A 17,900-nucleotide genomic window follows, 5' to 3' on the forward strand; every position below is an offset into this window, starting at 1 on the left:
AGTAATTTAATTTTCTCTTGTCTTTGGGATGGAATTGGCGTATGTGGAGAAGGAAGTACTGTATTTGTTGTATTAGTTGTCTACTTGTGTTTCCTTTTGAGTACTATAAACATAACCACATAAATGCTATATATTGGAGAGCAAAACAACTGAATGTTTTTTATAATATAAAACTAGTTGATTTAACATGAAATAATAACTGGTAAAAAGATGTAACTGGGCTGTTGCAATTTGGACTACAAAGGGGTCCTTTAAGGGTTGTCGTAGCACACGCGACAATAGGGCAACCAATGCAATCCCTGAATAAAATGTCATATTTCTTCAAACGAAATGAAGTTAAACGTTCCCTAAAATAAAGGGGGCATCCAGTGACAGAGTCCACTCGATCTATATTACTTCGTTCCAGGCCAGAATTGTCAAATACAACAACATTGAGCGCAGGACGCTGTCAGGCATCAGTAGGGCCGTATTCCCGCTTGCTTTTCCGCCACAGTTCAAACTGGCAGTTGTGCTGGTTATGGGTGCTTCTCATCCACCGGCTGTCACACAAATTGGATTATGTTACAGACGACACAATGTTTACAAGTATCGAGTATTGCTCAAACACAAGTGTAACGTTCCTGATAGTACCCTATCACTAACGTAGCTAGCTATTTTTTGCTTGAAAACCAGCTCGAGCTCATCAACTGTTACTGTGATGTCTCTGCCTCCAGAGAAAGCTTCCGAACTGAAGCAAATCATTCGCAACCATCTGCTCAAGGTGAGCGAACTACTTTACTTCTATTTCTGTACGTGTATGTTATTAAAGAAGGTCATTTTGTGTGCCATAATTCTAGAGATACATGGTTTAATAGTTACACATGTGTTTTCTTGAAGGGAGGCTGGTACACCAAACGCCATTCAAACTATACACAAATTGAAGTCTACGTCCTCATTGAAGAAAAGTGTACACATTATAAATATTTTTTTTAAGATCTGGCACAACTCAACGTAATCTTGTATTAAGTTCGGCTGTACCAAATATGTATATGATGACGTTATTTAACATTTGGTTGGTATTTTCAAGCTAGTGCACTTTACGCTAACTGCTATTAGCCTGTCTAGCCTACAGAGGTCTGTAAGCAGGCTGTGAAGTACAGAAGAAGTAGGTCAGATGAGTAGAGATGCACCGATACATTAATGGACAGTGTTAGAATTAATGTAATAGGGTATTGGTCCTGTATGATTAATCCTAGCAACTGGTTCACTATGGGACCACTATTTTTGTCTTTGCATCAAGCTATTCATGTCTGAAAATATCTACTGATAATAAACCTGATGGGTTACTTCTTCCTCGTGAAGACTTTCAAGACTTTGATCACTGCTGCATTTCACCCACCACCCTCCCAACACAACACAGCAAAGGGGGATGAAGTTTGTCAGTGTGTGATGTCAGCGGTAGTCCAATTTGATCAATGGTGAATCTGCTGTGGGGGTGGGGAAAAGTAGTCTGTCTTAACAAGATATTCTGATACATTGTTGACCCCAGCAGCATCTGCTTGTGACTCTTGTTGAGGAAGAAGTGTGTGGGAGTGGTGTGTTCATCCGGTCTCTTTTGGTCACCAGATGGACATCCACGGGAGGATCCGAGAGGTGCTGGCCGAGACTGTGAGGGATGTGCAAGGCCCGGCACATCGACCGCTGTCTGAGACTGATTTCCTACACGCTCTGCAGCGCAGGGGCATCATAGAGGACGTGATGAAGGACCTACACTTTACCCAGGTCGGCCGACACTCAACGGGCAATTTTTCAGATTTGAATGCTTGACGATTAAGCAGTTCATGTAGATTAATTTGATTCATAACTGAATGTAAATAACAAACTTTCTTAAATAATGTCATACTAATTTGAACCCAGATGAAGATAACAATTTCTAAATTGTACAAATTGGTATCAATTCAATTACCAGCTGACTGTTTTGGTATTTTTGTCATGTTGGTCTGCTTTGGTAGGAAGGCACAACAGATGCTGAAACAGGGTCCCCTCCAAAGCCTGCTACTCACTTTGTTGACAAGAATATTACTCCGCTAAAAAAAAGTAAGTAACGTCCCGTACAAGTCCAAATAAACCAACATAATAGCATGGCTTATTTCCTTTCCCTCAAGTTGTCCTTCTTAATGTTGGAACGGTTAAGTGAAGACATTCTTTTCATTCTCTCAGCCAATATTGACCCTTCCAGGCGGCACTTGTACATCCAAGTGCTTGGCGGTAAGGCCTTTCTGGAGCACCTCCAGGAGCCAGAGCCTTTACCCGGTCAGGTGTGCTCTACGTTGACGCTCTACCTGCACTTCCGCAACCAGAGGTTCCGCTCGAAGCCGGTGCCCTGCGCCTGCGAACCTGACCTGAAGGAGGGTTTCCTCCTCGAGATCCGCAGAGACGGCACAGGTACGTCAGTCAGTCGGGACAGACGGGTTGTTATGGTGCTGCTTAATTAGCTATCTATACTTAGTTTGTGATTCTTTCATTTTTTAAATTTTGGTACCGTAGGTGAGGGCAGTAAAATGGCGGACGCCACCACCATGCTGTCTCTGTGTGACCCGGTTCACTTGGTGCTGATCAGGACGGACACCTCCGGTGAGACGGCGCTGGTCTCGTCCTACTTCCTGGACTGGAGGGCGGTCCTCGGCTCACCCAGCGGGAAGACCTGCTTTGCCATGGAGCTGATGGGAGTTGGTGAGAATCTGTGATTCTGCTGCGGTGAATGCAGGAGTGACAGTGTGATACTGAATTATGAATGTGCTTATTTTTTTAAAAGGTTACATCTCTACAGCGAGGAGTGAAGAATGATTAATGCCGTTCATTGGTAGAGTAGAGGAGTTTATTGTTGTTGCATACACAAGTGCCCTGCTCAGACTGTTGAAGTGGTGAAACAATTGCATTCCAAACAAAGAATATCTCCTCTCCCATACTAACCTTTATTTATAAAATCAGTCACAAAAATCTCCTTTCCTAAAATTTTCATAATCATCCAATCGGAAGACGATGTAATTAGTTTTTTAAAAGCCTTTAAATTATCATACAATAAGCAGTAAAATAAGTCAATTGTGCACACACAGATGTTTTGGTTTCATTATTTTTTGACATTATGCTCTACATTAGTGTAGTATTATGTACCAACTAGGCATAGGATGATCTAAAAATGATTGTGATATATATATTATCCCGATAATCATCAACAGTTGCTTAAATTCTCTTCAAATGACACTCAAACATACTGGAATCACTTGACCTTACATTCTGTTATTGCATCACAGATAGGTCACTATTGATGTTCACTTTTTTTAAGTGAACATCAAGTTTGGTGAAAAATAAACAAGCAATATTAAATAAGGTAATCATAAGATCCCCTTGCATAAATAAAGAATAAATATATTTAAAAAATATTGTAATTTATACGATTTTGTTTATGAATAGGTTTATTTACACAGCCATCAAGTAATTGGCCTTTTTAGAAACTATTCTGAAGTAAACTATAAATTGCATGTATTGTAATCTACTATAAATCATGTTCATCATCCCGGCTACACAATGAAAACTCTTGTGTTTTTTGCAGTCAAAATACACAGAACACATCGTTCCCGACCTTTCTGGCTGGTGAGCCCTTAAAGCATTAAAAGCTGCCTGCCTCCAACCCTTTTGAAAAACATTTACAGTTATACTGTGAAGAGGCCATAACATGTAGACTTCTGTAGTATTTTACAATAAAGGTAAGAGAAAATTAAATCAAAATAACACAAACCATATTTATTGTCCGGTTGATTATCCTGTGAATCCATGGAGGGGTTGGAGTCCCCAGGCTGGAAAGCAGCGCTGTACAATGCTAACGGTTCTGTCTGTTTACCACCAGTAAATTAGTCTGCGTATGCTAGAAATATATGTTTTTCGAAAAACTTCTGCGGTTCGTTCGTAAGTGTTGCAGCAACAAGCTTCCAGTAACATGTATGTGTGTCTCCAGGAAGTGAATGCAAAGTCCCGGCTGGTGTTCTGACCGTCAGTCTGGAGCTCTACCCTCCTCTCACAGAGACTCTGAGCGCTGCCGTCATCAGCACACAGGTCAGCACGCCGGAGTCTCTTCGTCTGTGTTTTATTATTCGCTGGCTTCAGTATTCATTAATAAAACGGCACCGTGAGATAACAGAGAATCATCGACGCTGTTGAGAATCGGATCTTCCTCAGAGCCGGTCTAGAGGCAGCATTGTAGCTATATGTAGTAACTGATGTCACTGTGTGCTTCTCATTCAGCAATCACTGGAGAGGCAGAGGACGGCAGAGAAGGAGAGGCTCTTCTTGGTTTATGCCAAACAGTGGTGGAGGGAGTTCCTTGAGATACGTCCATCAAACCAATCCAAAATGGTCAAGATCTTTGCCCAGGTTCGTCTAAATTCAACCCTTATATGACATGGTTTTTCGTACTTTGAAGGACATTTGTTTCTCGACACGTTTTCTTTTTTTAGACCTGAGGACTGAATAGATGTGTTGCATGTACTGTATAAGCAGACACTGCTGAGGGAGTTCCTCAGAACAACCTAATTCATTTGTTTCCCTGGTTTAGTGTGTTAGTGGTTTGGGGAGAGGACTTCTCATATTCCTAACCAGTTTAGGGAATATTGAATCCTGAACTCCTCGAATTCATATCTGCTCCAACCTGTCTCATTGTGTGTGTGTCTGTCTGTCTCTGCAGGACGAGAACGGCGGCAACCGGCCGACGTGTTCTTACGTGTCTGTCCTGCGGGCGGGCCGTCTGCTGGAGAGCCCCCGACAGGCGGCCCGCTTTGTCAGCCTGCTGGCCCACGAGAAGGCCCCAATGGTGGGAGGAGGAGGCAAGCAGGAGCAGTGGTGCTCATTAATGGCTTTCCTGTGTAGAGGGAAGGTGAGGAACCGGCCGACGTCTTGGCAGTAACAACAGAGATGGGTTCATTTTTCAGAAGACAAATGCACTTACTGTGCTGCTAGATCTGAACTGTCAAAGACAGAGACAATGGCAGAGTTATGCACACCACGGTTCCTGGTAAAGCTGGGGTAGGCAGGTTTTATCTTTGTCCCTGGGCAAAAAAACAGCGCTAGCTGTTGAGCATATCAACAAGTGCAGACCAGATTTTTACTGCGCTTGTCTTGACACTCTTTTTCACTTTCTTGGCTCTCGGCTGCTGTTGGCAAAAGGCTAAACAATTCGCAACATTTTGTCTCCATCTCTCTGCCAGTTAAGCCTTCTACTAACTGTAGCCTTATGCGCTAGTGATTAAGCAGAGTGTAAGCAGTAGTGTTGCCCAAAGTTTAGCAGAAAGCTAAACTATTAGCAACATTTTCTCTCCATCTCTTGAAGAGTTTAGCCTTCTGCTAACCGTAGCTAAAGGCTGATCCTCAGCCGCTGGCAGAAGGCTCAACTCTTTGCAACATTTTCTCTCAATCTCTCTATTAGTGTATCCTATTGCTAACCATAGCCAAGGGCTTAGACGCCATTTTCTGTCCATCTCTTTAATAGTTGAGCCTGTAGCTAAAAGCTTAGCTGCAGCCTTTAGCAGAAGGCTAAACTATTAGCAACATTCAACACCAGCACATACGGCATCAGAGAAAATCACTGAATAGATTCAGAGTTACAGTTTTTAAAATCATCTGTAATTCATTCTATTGATGAGGATGTGTGGTAAAAGAAGAGACTGATAAGATGAGAGGAACAGTGTGAGAAGAATCATAATCATTAAAAGTGAAGTGAATGCATGATACGTGATCTGCAGAATGCATTAAAAGGTGTCGTTGACCGTATCCCCATATAACCTCAGTCTGCCCCCGCTAACTAATATCAATGGTGTCCTAAAACGATTTGTTCCGAGAGTCAGAAGGCGTCACATAAACTCGGCCCAGCTGCGTTTACATTCACTCCATTTCTGAGCACAGCCGATTGTGTCATTTCTGAGAAAGAGAGATTTGCGCAGAGTCGACTGACTGATGCGTTTTCATCACTGCTAGATAGCGGGGATTTTCCCAGACCCACCACAGGATAAATGTTCCCTGCCTCTCCTCTGTGAGCGGCTGGCAGGACAGACACAACGCAACTCTCGCAAAGTGGCCCTAGTCAGCTGTGATTTATGGGTTTCATTCCAGGGAAAATTAATTTAGCCTCATCAGTCCCCAGCCTGTTCCGATGCTGCCGTCCATATTAGCACTTCTGGGGAACATCTATCATTCTGACTTGCCAGTAGCCCGAGCCAGCATACAGCCGCAGCACAAACCCAGGCCTCTCTACCGGAAAACATGTACGAGTGAAATAAGACTTGCTTACTGCCACTGGCAATCTCCAGCAGACTGTTCTTGTCTGTGTTCAACACTTGAGAAAGACTAACAGTGCAGAGAAACCCGACTGTTGTATTTCTGTTTAAACAGACTGGTCTAATTCATCATGCAGTGACATGTTGAATTAGTCAAGCAGATGGTATGAGGACGGTCGTAAACATCTTCAAATCTGTCTCAATATTGGGACTTGGAATATGTCAATACTTCTAAAAAAAATAGAGATCAATATTTTGAGAATAAAGTTGTAATTTTTTGAGAATAAATTTGTTTAATTTTTAGAATAAAGTTGGAACATTTCGACAATAGTTATATAGAATAGAGTTGTAATTATAGGCATATGAAGTCACAATATTTTAAGAGTATTTGCATTATAAAATCTGAATAATTCATGAATAGAGTTGTAATGTTTTAAGATGTTAATGCTCAAATACGCTGTCGCTCATTTTGCCGCGTAGCCACCCTCAAAGAAAAATGGAGGCTTATTTGAGAATGGAAATGAATTCTTAGACTTTAAGAATATGGATTTATGATGTGTACCTAAATAATGGAAGTTCATAGGTCTACCTACTAGGATGTGGAGCCTCTGTGAGTGGAGCTCACTAGAGCCTCATTGCTTGTCTCACTAGGGTTAAAAGAATCCGTCATACCTGTGCAGCTCTAAAGTCCTGTTGCTCTAGAAGAACTGACTTTAAGAGAGCTCTGAACACTAAACACACTGTTTATAATGTAGTTTCAAAGGACCTGAGCTCATCCCTGTCTGTGCTCCCCAGGGGGACTGCGAGGACCACACCGCCCTGCTGTGCAGCCTCCTGCTGGGCTTTGGCCTGGATGCGTACGTGTGCGTGGGCACCAAAGCCAAGGCAACGCCCCACACCTGGGTCCTGACCCGCGGCACTGATGGGAGCATCACCTTCTGGGAGAGTCTGACGGCACACAGGTCCTTTTTTCTTTTGTTGTTGTTCAGACAGCCGATAAGTTGTAACACAGCTGCTTTTACTGCTCCCCCTTTAATGTGTAGGATACAAAAGATGTATGCGCACATTTTTATTTAGTAACTGCTCAAACCAAACACTGAGGAATCATTTGAACTACTTTTGTTTTGCATCAGTTTAGCTGATGAGCCAGTCTTTGTGTTAGTCAGCAGGATATATCAGAAAGCCGGTTCCATAAATTGTCGCAGTCAGACTCTGGGCTGAGAAACAGTTACATTTTGGTGGTTATTTAGTTCTGGAATTTTTGTCCATAACTCACTGATCTTATTATGAAGACAGACTTGATTTCATCTCTTCTGTTGACAGGCTCTGGTTGGTATTATAAGTGTCTGACATTATGGCAAGAGTCTCGCTCAAAGAGAAGTCTCCTTCTGAAATCTGGTGACGTCACTTGTTGCCGGGAGACGGCGGAAAAGTGTCGGCTTATTGTGTTGAGGAGAGAAAACGTAGCTTAGTGTTTCAATGTCATGGCTGAATGTTTAGCTGATTTGGACACCAAGGATGAGGTCTTTGTATTTATGTATTGTATTGTGCTGTACAGTGTTGCACTATAGGGTTTGATGTTGAATTGTACTGATAATATTAGGACACTAAATTGTATTTAAAAGAATTGCAATTAAAGAAATTGTTGTCCCGAGTAGTCACTTAGACACAAAATCATGGGAAAACAGGGTCCAGGTTGAAAGTTATTCTTTAAGTCGCGCCCTCAAAACAGCATGGCCTCTTGGATTTGATGATAATGGCTTTTCTTTCAATTTTGTTAATGTGTTTGTCATGACAGTAATTAGCCTTGAACTCCCATATGTGTGCTCAGATACCTGCACCGGGCCATAGACCCGGACGCCCCGCCCCTGGCCCCCCAGCCCAAACCCTCCTCCCCCTACCGGACTGTGGGCTGCGTCTTCAACCACCAGACCTTCCTGGCCAACTGCCAGCCCTCCGACGCTGTGGAGCTTTGCGTCTTTGACTTCCAGGTAACAGAACGGTGTCCCTCACACGTCTCTCGTGTGTTACTTATATGTCCATTGTTGTATTTATTGACTATTAAAAAATGTCATCATGCTTGCCGCAGTTGTTTTCTCTGCCAGGTATTGTGTTAACAGTGTCAATATATTTACACCGCATATTGAATCTGCCAGAGAAAATCTAGTGCAATGTGGGAGTCAGACAGCCTGGAGCAGAGAGCAGTGGGCGGGTGCCAGGGAAATGAAATCGGCAACAGTTCCATTCATCAGCAACTCACCGTCCTGTCGTGTTACCCTGAAGGCTGGCAGCGAAGCCCCAGCGGCTACACTCTAGTGGTTCTTTTTCTCACAGAATAAAGATAAAAGCATCAGCTTCATTTTTTTCTTTTCCCCTCCTTCTTTTCCTCCAGAATCAGTCTCGGTGGAAGGCGATGAGCGAAGAGGCTCTGAAGTCCGTTTGCGCCCCGGGCTCCACCGCCTCTCTGCCCCCTCTGCCTCCACTCTGTGCCCCATCTCTGGATCCAGCTGCTGCCAGCAACCAGCTGGAGCTGGAGATGCGCTTCCTGGTTTCCGAGCACAGGAAGGTAAGACACAATGCTGGACGAGATGAGGACACTTAGAGTCTGGGAGTTTTAGGTCATGTATGAGTCACTGAGAAATGCCACTGCTTTATTTTAGCTGGATTCAGGACCCTTTTAAGTGTGAGATTTACTGGGCAAAGTGTTGAGCTCTGTGGTGCTCTCTCTCTCTTCCTCTCTCTCTGTCCGTCTGTCTGTCTGTACTCCAGGACCTGGAAGTGGCGACCGTGTGGGACGACCACCTGTCCTACCTGCTGTCCTCGGCGCTGTCGGCCTACGAGCTGGAGCGCTGCACCGGCGTCTCGTGCGGCAACGAGGAGTTCCAGGACGCGGTGAGGAGGGCGGTGCCGGACGGGCACACCTTCAAAGGCTTCCCCATCCACTTCTTGCACCGCAATGCTCGCAGAGCCTTTGCCACCTGCCTCAGGTGAGCTAGTGCATGGTTACGGTGAACGCGTGGTGAGAAGAATCCCTCAATCTGATCGTTCAACCCCTTTCAGCGAGGAGGCTGTGGGACCATTTCGACAAATTCTGGAAAGTAGCATGCTTGTACTGCAGTGATCGAAGCCCGAGGCAGCACTGCAAAAAGCCTGCCATTTTCCCCCGTGAGACGATTTTGTTTGCACTATACCTCAGGCTTAGGGCAGCAAATCCCCACCAGCTGCAGCGTATTGTAGCAGATCCTGAACTAAGAGCTCCCTGTAGAGAGAGAAGAAAATCTCCCGATAGGAACAACATTCCACGTCTCTCTTACAAATCCTGCCAGTATTGAACACACAGTGCTCCACTGTGTCCTGAGCTCCTGGCTACAAAGATTGAAATCTGGCTTAAGAGTCACACCCCCCCCCCCCCCCCCCGTCTGGTTTCTGTGCCTGCAAGGGTTCCTGATAGGGTTGCAAAATCACAGAAATATTCAAGGTGGAAACTTTCAAGAGGAATCAACGGTAAATGATGGGAATACAATGTTGATCTAGGGGTTATTTGCTCAGGCTGTATTTAGCATGTCATATGCAGATAGACACAAAACATCTGACATCATAAGCAGTTTGATTGACCCTCTGAAGACGAAGCCCTTTGTTCATGAACACAACGCTCTTTGACGTTAATTTGCCAAATAAATGTGTGTGGCGTGTTCATTAACACGGACAATCTTAGAAATAAAAGGTACGAACTAGAACCACGTAGGTTCCACCTGGAACCCTTCTAGAGGGTTCTACCTAGAAGCATGTAAAGGGTTCTACCTAGAACAATCTGTGAAAGGTTCCATCCAGAATCCCCTGTATAGAGGTTCTACAGAGAACCCTTCTATGGTGTAATGGTTAGACCCAGAACCCTCTCCGGAGGTTCTATCCAGAACCTTTCCACCTTCTAAGGGTGCTAAGAAGGGTTCCATCTAAAACCCAACCTGGGGGTTCTATCGCCATGATTCTACAGTAGCCCTGAACGGACCAACCAAACACTGGCTCTTTAGCCAGAGGGCCTTTAACGTTTTCACGTTCCCTAAAGACCACTGTAGTTCTCTGACATGCTGGGAAAGGGAGGAATAAGTGGAGGGAGATGTAGTTGGTTGGAGGAATGAGTGGAGGGAGATGTAGTTGGTTGGAGGAATGAGTGGAGGGAGATGTAGTTGGTTGGAGGAATGAGTGGAGGGAGATGTAGTTGGTTGGAGGAATGAGTGGAGGGAGATGTAGTTGGTTGGAGGAATGAGTGGAGGGAGATGTAGTTGGTTGCAATCTGCAAGTCAACCAACAGATGCCGCTGAATCCTACACACTAGTCCTTTAACTAATAGGGGAAACTGGGATTTGAACATTCGAGCCGACATGGGCTGTGTGCAAAATAAAAGGTTTAAAGAAAACATCTAATTAATATAAACAAAATGGTTTACAATACAGAATGAATGGAAGCAGCCTGCTGGTTAACTGAGATATCATATAATATATATAAAGTCACTCCAGCATATCTAGTATTGCTTTTAAGTGAAATGAATGAAACGTAAAGCTTTGCAGTGCATCATATGTTGTGTCTGTTGTCACTTCCTGTGCAGGTCTGTGTTCTGTGAGGAGATAGTGTGTTGCCGTGGTGACCATGTGAGGCTCGCGGTCCGCGCCCGTGTGTTTGCCTACCCGGAGAACGCATGTGCAGTGTGGCTCATGTTTGCATGTAAATACCGCTGTGTACTCTGACCGTCGCACAGACGGTCCCCAAAAAGTACCAGACAGAAGGGAAACCACAGGCCTGGTACTAGTCCATCAGAGGACCTGGTGCTAGTCCATCAGAGGACCTGGTGCTAGTCCATCAGAGGACCTGGTGCTAGTCCATCAGAGGACCTGGTGCTAGTCCATCAGAGGACCTGGACCCACGATGAGACTGAAATGAAATGAACTCGTACTCAGACAGATGTTTGTCTCTGCTGTGATCCTCAGGCCTTTATAGACTTGTACAGATGTTTACACGTAACTGTATTTAGATATCTATTTTTGTAAATAAATGGAACTTTTTATTTAATATCTCACTGTGTGCTTTTTAGAGCTTATTGAAGTCATTCTCTGTCCTTTCAACCCTCACTTTGGATAAAGAAACGCCTAAACAAAGAAAATGGAAGAAACATAAGAAAGAGCAACTGAGAAGGATCCTACGGACAGACGGGCAACACACGTCATGTGTACCGAATAACCAACGTAATAAAATAGAAATAGAGAATCCAGTCGACAAAAATGATACATAGAATGGGAACAATTGTTGGATTGGATTGTTTTGACCTGGTTGAGGTGGCCGTAATATAAAAGGAGACGGACTATGAGAACATTTAACAGCACACAAAGTAAAAACATGCATACATCAAATTAAAAGAATGCAGAAGACCTGCTCTGTATCCAACACAAAGTTTGTTGCTTTTCAAGACATCAAACCTTTGACTTCTCAATAGCTTCTAATTAAAGAACACACACAGCTATAATGAGTTGCCCGCATTCTGAGGATTACTCATGTAAAATACAGCAAGCTGCAATAATGCTGTAATGGTGGAAATGATATAACATTAAAGCACGATTAACACTCCACACAACATTTTAACAGTAATCAAAAGGAAAGAAATTGCATTTATTTTATTTTTCTCTCTTTTGGCGACCATGTTTAAAATTCATGGCAGTGGTGGTGAAGTAATTAGCAATTATGCTGCAATGCTGCTCATTGCCAGGCTAATATTAACGTCATTCTCTGCACAGGTTGACATCACTCCATTATATCTATCTTTACATAGCAACAAGTTGTCTGCTGCTGTATTGATGCTCTGAGCGTTAAACACAGCTCTGAATATTGTAGATTGCAGGTAAGAATTTAGAAATGTTCTTTGCATAAAAGAGTGAAAACTGAGCCAAAGCCATTGAGGGATCCTCTGTGGTATATCCGTGTCTTGTAATACATGAACTCGGCACTAGATGGTGTGTTAAGACAGACGTTGGCTCGGCGGATGCAGCTGTGGCCTTCTGTTGCATCCTGAGCTGCTGGATGCAAACACAGTGGACCTGTGAGCCGGCAGCCCCTCTTCAGAGCGTCTTCAGACAGGTTAACATGACACGTGGTCACTTCACGGGTCCACTCCAGCACTCACTGCCTGGTGGAGATCAAATCAATAGAGATGCAGAACCCCCTCCCCCCACTGCAGGGAGAACTAACAGATTTAAATTGATTTTTATTTTATGTTTGAAGATATGTTTGGCTTTTCACAAGCCACAGTAAAGCCATTGTTCTGGCTGGAGAGCCACTGAAACCCCACAGGCCGGCGTCGATGCCTAATTCAAGGCCGACTGTGAAATTGCAGAGAGGGCAAAGTGACAGCAGCCTGGTTCAGTGAGTTATTGTGCAGTTCGGGGAAGTCAACTCGGAAAGTTGTGCCCTGATTGAAGTGCTCTATTAATTGACATGCAGAGGCGAGTTTTGTTTCTATGGAGTGTGCTTTGTTTTTTGTTTTTTTCAAACGCTCCCCGCCATATTGCTCCGTGCTGTTTGGAGGTTCTGGGGGAATCGTTGACACATCAACCCCAAACTTTTTGACAAGAAGCCTGTGAGGATGGCCAATTAATTCCTTTTTTTTTTCTTCTTTTTCCGGGAGCTAATTTGCAATTCTGCATTTGCCCCAGAGTTGTTGAACACGAAGATCAGGAGGGAGGCTGAAAGAGCGAAATGGAGAGCTAATGAATAATTCCTCCCTTTTTCTTTTACTGAATGTCACTCACACACACACACACACACTTCCGTTTCACTCATTACTGTATACCACAGGAAGAGCGTGCAGCAGAGGAAGTGTTTGATGCTGGGAACTCAGGTATGTGTTCAGCCCATATTAAACAGCAGCACTCAGGTGTAATTGACTAATAGGTCCTGTGGGATGTATGGAACCGGAAGAGAGGAGAGAGGGGATGCTGGGTTTCTATAGTGTAACAAAACCATCACTCACACCTCGCATCTCAACACCGCTGCTGATAACGCAGTGTTTGCATTCAGGCAAAAACATTGTTTTTCAAGCGCTGGTCAGTTTAGAGGTTTGGGGCTGTTGAGCTTCTATAACATGCCTTCTTTCAGATAGTGGAAATAACACATCCACAATACACATTTAGTTGTTTATTTTACTACGTTGTCTTTTTGCGTCTGTAGATTTCTCCTAAATTCACCAAACGTTACCATTAGATAATGCCTCATTTTCATTTCTGATATCTCAATTTTGTACCCTACTCACCTGTTACGTCATATTCATATCTTTAAATGCCATCTTCTCTAAATGAGTTTTTTCTCAGACTCTGATGCAGAAATCTCCACTTCAGTAGCTCTTACATGCACCAAACTTTACACTTTCATTCCTCTCTATAGTCTGAAGGTTTGTACTGAGGGGTTTGTTCATATATCATTCACAGCCTGATTTATGCTACATTTATTACTAAAAACATGGTGGGAATAGATTGTTTTTGATGTCTGTTGACAGTACTTTCTGATTTATGGAATGATACAAAGAGATATCCAACATTTCCTCTGTAAAATCCTTTGACTCTAATATGATAACAAAATAAAACATACATTTGGGCTTTACAGATTATATTTAGTAGATCATGCCCTACATTATTTAAGTGTAACATTTCAGAAAACTTGTCATTCAAAAAACATTTGTCTTGATGTAAGTAATCAACTGGGGAAGTTTCATGGTGATATCTATTAGTTAAAATATTTACCCTATTCACCTGTAGTGTATCCTATTCAATATTTCTGTATAAACTGTTGGTGTGTGTGTGTGTGTTACAGTCACACGTAGAAGAGGAAAGACAACGTATTGAATGAATGAATTATCAGCTTCACAGTGTAAACGCCTGTGTTTTGGGAGTTAGTGATGAAGTGGATGTAGACAGAATGGAAATTCTGATTCCGATTCCGTTTTAATTATCGTGGGCACACGTTGGTTTTCACACATACTGTATAACCGTCTTCCTATTCTGAGGTGGCATCAGCTGCTAATGAGTGTTTTCCATCTGCAGACAAACCCCCTTGCAGCTCACAAGTATTGCCAATAACTGCAACATCAGTCTCTATTGATGGTGTTGATTGGGACAAATATATATCGCAGCTCGCAGCCAAATTTGGCGTATTACTGTGCCGTGTTTGTTTTATTATGCCTTGCGGTCAAAGACGGAATTTCATTGAGAAATAATTTCTGTTTTTACTAAATATGTGAGTGGAGAGTAAGTACCATTTTAGTTTATTGAGGTCCCAAAATTCCTTGAGGATGCTGGTTTGGTTTCTGTTTTTACAACAATTAATTTAAAAAAGCAACCTTTTGAAAATCAAATGTGTTATGCCTCATGCTCACTATTCTGAACCTAAATTATAATCAGTTTTGAATATGTGGTGTCCATCCATTTTCACAGGAATATACCGTAAATATATACATGATCTGAACTTTTCCAGCTTCGAAGCATTACTGTAAGATGATAAGGCCACGTACGTTACACACGGTGAATGTTCAGCATGTTGAGAAAAGAGGGGCTGAACTCTGCTGAGGTGTGTGCACACTAACGCATATTCAATTCAATTCATTTTTTAAAGCCCAAAATCACAAATTTGCCTCAGAGGGCTTTACAATCTGTACAAATACCTCTGTCCTCTGTCCCGGGACCCTCACATCGGAACATGAAAAACTCCCCCTAAAAACCCTTTAACAGGGAGTAAAACCTTAGGGACAGCAACAGAGGAGGATCCTCTATCAGGATGACTGAAGTGCAATAGATATTGGGTAATAAACAGCTCATAACTCATTATCCACATACCCACTACAGATCCATGAGTCCAGTCATTTTTACACAAAATGAGTCCCCGGCTCACGACGCTCATCTCTGGTAGCGGTCCAGACAATAAAAAAGCTGGTTTCCTCAAGGCCCGGCCCTCTTAGTTTGCAAAACCACCTCATTATTGCGTTGTCACCGCGTGAACCTCACACAATGTGTAGGCCTCTGGGCTCCGTTAGAGTTTCTCAAGTAAATGAGAAGACTAATGGCGCATCTCCTTATCAGTTGTGTTTTTCAATTGTGGTAATACGTCTACTGACAGACGCTGATGTATCAACTAATTACAGCGTTTTAGCCATTACAAAAAAAAAGCAGGGATTTTCATTGCGGTTACAGTATGTGTGTGTGTTTGGGTGTGTGTGTTGCCATCTTTGACAGACACAGGTGGTAATTAATTAAACGTATTTAAATAACAGAATGGATGATATATATATACAGTTGTGTGAAAAGGTGTTTGCCCCCTTCCTGATTTCTTATTTTTTTTGCATGTTTGTCACACTTAAATGTTTCAGATCATCAAACAAATTTAAATATTAGACAAAGATAACACAAGTAAACACAAAATTAAGTTTTTAAATGAAGGTTTTTATTATTAAGGGGAAAAAAAATCCAAACATACATGGCCCTGTGTGAAAAAGTGATTGCCCCTAAACCTAATAACTGGTTGGGCCACCCTTAGCAGCAACAACTGCAATCAAGCTTTTGTGATAACTGGCAATGAGTCTTTTACAGCGCTGTAGAGGAATTTTGGCCCACTCATCTTTTTGTGTTTACTTGTGTTATCTTTGTCTAATATTTAAATTTATATATATATATATATATATATATATATATATATATATATATCATATCTTCCAGCCACCCACCTCCTCGTCACGCTGACTCTCTTTCTCTCGTCTATTTATTTTTTGAAATAAGAGTAAGGATAAGAGAAGGAGCGGCAGAGGGAGACAGCGTCGGGCATTGGAGGGGAAATGTGTTGCATGGCCCGGAGCCTAACGGGTAATAAAGTCATTAATTCAGCTGATTAAGTTGGCCTTTGGGTTAAAGAAAAATCATATCCGTCTCCCTTTGAGATTGTGACTGGGGGAAGCACAGAAGAGGGAGAAGCCAGCTAATTAGTGCTGCGAAAAACAGGAGGGGGGGCAGAGAGGGAGATGGGAGACGGAGCGAGAGACAGAAAAGAGACAGAAACAGTGTGTGTGTGATGGGAGGGTGGGGGTGGGGGGGTGCAGATAGGTGTTTCGACTGAACTACTAATGAGGCGTGTTTGGGGTGAGGGAGTGACAAGCTCATCAAAAACGTTGCTTTTCCTCAAAGAGTTTGCCCGGCTACCTTTGAGCCCGGCATCGACATGTAATGATGTGAAACAAGAGAGAGAGAGAGAGAGAGAGAGAGAGATAGGGAGGGAGAAGTTAGGGTGAAATGTCAGTTTGCATTGCAGTTTAATGAGCTTGTTGTTCGATGCGAGAGAATACGGCAACGGCATCCTCGACCCGCCTCCCCATCCTCCCCTGAGCGTTGACGCCACCTTGATGAACGAAGTGGCAGTGGTGGGATGTCCTGCAACTGTGGGACATGAGTGTACAAAGGACCACGTTTGCTATACGTTTCATATTCAAACTCTTTCATTTTTAAGAATAATGGAGGGCAGCCCCACACAATGGTTCAAAATCATTTGATAAACTGACTTTATTGTCACTGAGGAAAACTTTATTTTTGTGGAACAAGAATTGCCTGTCAAAGAAAAGTTGAATCTCACTCAATTGTCCCTCCTGGCTTTCTTTACAGTCAAGATGGCGTATCACTGCAACCTCGAGAGCTCCTTGAGCATACAGTCATAAATGAGCCCAGAAACTTTTAGGGTGACGGGTCAAGTAGTATGTGAGATAAGCCATGGACAGACAGACAGACTGATGCATGCAGGCACACACACACACATACACGTCCGAACACATGATCTTCCCACAGGCTGACTGGTTTATTTAGATTAAAATGGAATTCAATTTATTTATCTTTTAAAAAAGATTATACATCCAAGCAAAGAACTCGAAGGCAAGTAGGCTTGTGACAAAAAGGTTGCACGTTCAATCCCTGGACCGGGAGGACATCTCGGTGGGAAAAGTGTCTGTTTGTCTGTTGGTTATGGATTTAAAAGCCAGTGATATTATTTAGCTGGAACCCTTAAAGGGCCAGTGTGTAATATTTCAGGGGATCTATTAACGAAAATGTAATATAATATTCATAATTATCATTAGTGTATAATCACCTTTACGTTTAAGCTACGTTTTCGTTAGCTTAGAATGGGCCCTTCATTTCTGCATAGGGAGCCAAGCGGGTCCTCTTTACGGAGTCCACAATGTTGCACCCAGGCGGCAAATTGACATGGACTGGAGGAGCCGGGGAACTGCTGATCCTCTGATTAAAGGACGACCCGCTCTACCTTCTGAGCAATAGTCGCCCCAAAAAGAAATGTTATTGTATAGAAGTCTATGAGAAAATGACTCTACTTCTCTCTTGATTTATTACCTCAGTAAACATTGTAAACATGAGTTTATGGTCTCAATCCCTAGTTTCACGTCTTCTTCAATACAGCATGATGTTCATTTCGATTTAAATAGACCATAAAGTAGGGTATGCTTTAGGGCGGGCTTACTGTAAGTGACAGGTCACTGCCGCTACCAGAGCCATATACGGCGTCGCT

General features: G+C 43.0%; 1 protein-coding gene across 2 annotated transcripts; it reads left to right on the top strand.

The window, feature by feature from the left end:
• The first annotated feature begins 359 nt into the window (after positions 1–359).
• cep76 (centrosomal protein 76) lies at positions 360–11,376 on the top strand. Of its 2 annotated transcripts, XM_076096635.1 has the most exons (13): positions 366–760; positions 1,606–1,761; positions 1,992–2,076; positions 2,200–2,424; positions 2,527–2,712; positions 3,995–4,092; positions 4,282–4,410; positions 4,721–4,909; positions 7,101–7,267; positions 8,137–8,296; positions 8,698–8,871; positions 9,075–9,292; positions 10,912–11,376. In XM_076096635.1, exons 1-13 carry the CDS (start codon positions 698–700, stop codon positions 11,048–11,050), a joined length of 1,989 nt encoding a protein of 662 aa, XP_075952750.1. In that variant the 5' UTR covers positions 366–697; the 3' UTR covers positions 11,051–11,376. The 2 variants fall into 2 exon arrangements, with proteins under 2 accessions (XP_075952752.1, XP_075952750.1); XM_076096637.1 differs by lacking the exons at positions 9,075–9,292; positions 10,912–11,376 and having other exon boundaries at positions 360–760; positions 8,462–8,776.
• Positions 11,377–17,900: the final 6,524 nt, after the last annotated feature.

Source organism: Anarhichas minor, unplaced genomic scaffold (genome assembly GCF_050575085.1).
Source record: "Anarhichas minor isolate MPS153535 unplaced genomic scaffold, ASM5057508v1 ptg000022l, whole genome shotgun sequence".
Classification (NCBI taxonomy): Eukaryota; Metazoa; Chordata; class Actinopteri; order Perciformes; family Anarhichadidae; genus Anarhichas; species Anarhichas minor.